This window comes from Rattus norvegicus, chromosome 15 (genome assembly GCF_021556685.1).
Source record: "Rattus norvegicus strain SHRSP/BbbUtx chromosome 15, alternate assembly SHRSP_T2T, whole genome shotgun sequence".
Lineage (NCBI taxonomy): Eukaryota > Metazoa > Chordata > Mammalia > Rodentia > Muridae > Rattus > Rattus norvegicus.
The window spans coordinates 33,557,907-33,560,000 of record NC_141548.1 but is presented as its reverse complement, the minus strand read 5'-3'; the positions used below and the strand labels follow the sequence as shown (position 1 = coordinate 33,560,000).

The 2,094-nt window shown below is 51.0% G+C and overlaps 1 protein-coding gene across 9 annotated transcripts in view; it reads left to right on the top strand.

Annotated features, from left to right (window-relative positions):
* Positions 1-1,118, top strand: part of Gzmn (granzyme N) — a 9,455-nt gene extending 8,337 nt beyond the window's left edge. For 6 of the 9 annotated variants that reach the window (NM_001191116.2, XM_087586598.1, XM_087586596.1 and 3 more), the window contains 3 exons: positions 1-2; positions 215-475; positions 866-1,118. The exon at positions 1-2 is cut by the window's left edge and continues 134 nt beyond it. In NM_001191116.2, coding sequence (NP_001178045.1) covers positions 1-2; positions 215-475; positions 866-1,009 — 407 coding nt within the window. In that variant the 3' untranslated portion in view covers positions 1,010-1,118. The remainder of the gene's footprint in view (positions 3-214; positions 476-865) is intronic. The other 3 variants (XM_087586600.1, XM_087586601.1, XM_087586602.1) reach the window with 1 other exon arrangement.
* Positions 1,119-2,094: the final 976 nt, after the last annotated feature.

The window sequence follows — 2,094 nt, the reverse complement described above, 5'->3', positions numbered from 1 at the left end:
AGGTGAAACCTGCCACCGTCCCACCCACATTCCTCTGCCCACTCCTCATCCCTCACCCCCATCTCTCACACTGTCTGTGCTCTGTTTGGCTCAGGGCTAGTCCTTCCCTCCTACTCTGATCCTGCTCCTTCCCGCTCTGTCATCCTGAATTTCAAAGAGACTCAAGCTAGCAAGCTCCTAGCTCAGCTGGTCTCTCCTCCCTCTTTCCTATCAGTTGGAGAGTAAGGCCAAGAGGACTAAAGCTGTGAGGACCCTCAGGTTGCCTGGGCGCAAAGACCACGTAAATCCAGGGGATGTTTGTGGTGTGGCTGGCTGGGGAAAAACATCCATCAATGCCAATAAAGGATCTGCCCTGTTAGAGGAGGCTGAACTGATCATCCAGGGGGACGCGGAATGCAAAAAACGCTTCCGTCACTATTCCGAAACCACAGAGATTTGTGCTGGAGACCCAAACGAAATAGAGGCTCCTTCCAAGGTGGGGAATCAAGCATTTCACAGACAAAAATCCAGGGTAAAAGGGTCCTGGGAGAGGCCAAGATATGAGAATGGCAAACCCTCAAACCTTAGCTCAGAGAAGAGAAAGCCTAAAACTCCAGCTTTGGTCTCTTATGTGAGTGTAGCAAGAGTGTCAGCTGGGAAAACATCTGTCATCTCAGACAGGATACATTATCTCAGAGTGTCCCCAAGGACTTCAGAGAAAGCCTAGGACTGGGCTAGAAGGAAACCTTGGGCCTCCCTGGAGCTCTGGAACTGAGGGAAGCTGGAATCTGGCCTGGTCCTGATCTGAGAGTTAGCACTGACAGGAGGAGTGGGGAGAGCAGAGCCAGAGAGAGCCAGGCTCAGTTCGTCCTTTCTCCATCCACAGGGTGACTCGGGGGCACCCCTTGTGTGTGACAACAAAGCTTATGGAGTTTTGTCCTATGTAAAATCCAAGAAGATTTCTTCAGGGGTCTTCACCAAGGTTGTGTACTTCCTGCCGTGGATAAGCCAAAACACGGAGCTCCTCTAACAGGTTAACACCTGTGCCCAACCAGCCTGTCTGACCTCAGGCAAGAACCCCAATGAGTGTGCGTCAAAGGCTGAAAATCCATAATAAATAACCCCCAATGTGCAAGTAACTGAAGTTCTTTACTTTCAGCCACTTCATCATTTGTGTGCTGTGGGCCTCCGTAGTGGAGGTTTTCCATGGAGATCTCCTGTCCAGCTAGGTGCACGGGTCCAGGAGAAGGGAAGAGAACTCCGGCAGGGAGGGGAACTGCTCTTTGTCGCCTCCACTGGTGTTGTCCTGCCTCTGTTTCAGGTTTCAGGCCAGGCTTAGCCAGCAGGAGACTGACTAGCCTGCGAGGGGTGCCTGAGGCCAAGCTGCGGTGTTACAGCTCTACCATAGAAGCTCTCAGACTACGGAGTGGTTGTTGCACACCTTTAATCCTCTGCACGATTCTTAAATAGTTTTTGGATGGTTCAGTGTCTGACAATGGTACTTCCTATTGCTTTGGCTTAAGAGCTTAGGAAGACCTCATCTACATATTCGGGGGCGTGGTCCTGCTTCTATGGTTGATCTGTCTTGAGCCTATGTGACCTGTAGTCACAACCTCACCTGTGGAGGAGGGGCTTGGAGCATTGCCCTATGTTATTGGTCTGTCTCTGTAGGGATCTGGGTGGGGGTGGGGCTGCAGCTAGTGAGGCTTTGATTTCCTGGGAGACTGGGAACGCGCCTGCCTTCACTTTTAGGGTCTCCTGGGATACGACCTATCTAGACCAGATATCAGGGTACCTTTCACAGCCCACCGCCCCACAGTGCACCTAGCTAGTCTAGGCAGATCCCCCCATCACTTTTGAACGTTACTTCCCCCTCCAGCCCCAGCCCGCCCTCTTACTGGGACTTCAGGCCACACAATTCATAATGTGCTGATAGAGAGTTGTTTCTATGTTTTCATTTTTGAGATAGGATCTCACTGTAAAGCTCTGGATGTTCTGAAATTTACTATGCAAACCAGCCTGGCCTTCAATTCACAGAGATCTGCCCCTCTCTGCTTCCCCAGTGCTAGGATTAAAGGTGTGTGCCATGATATCCAACCATACACATGTCTAATT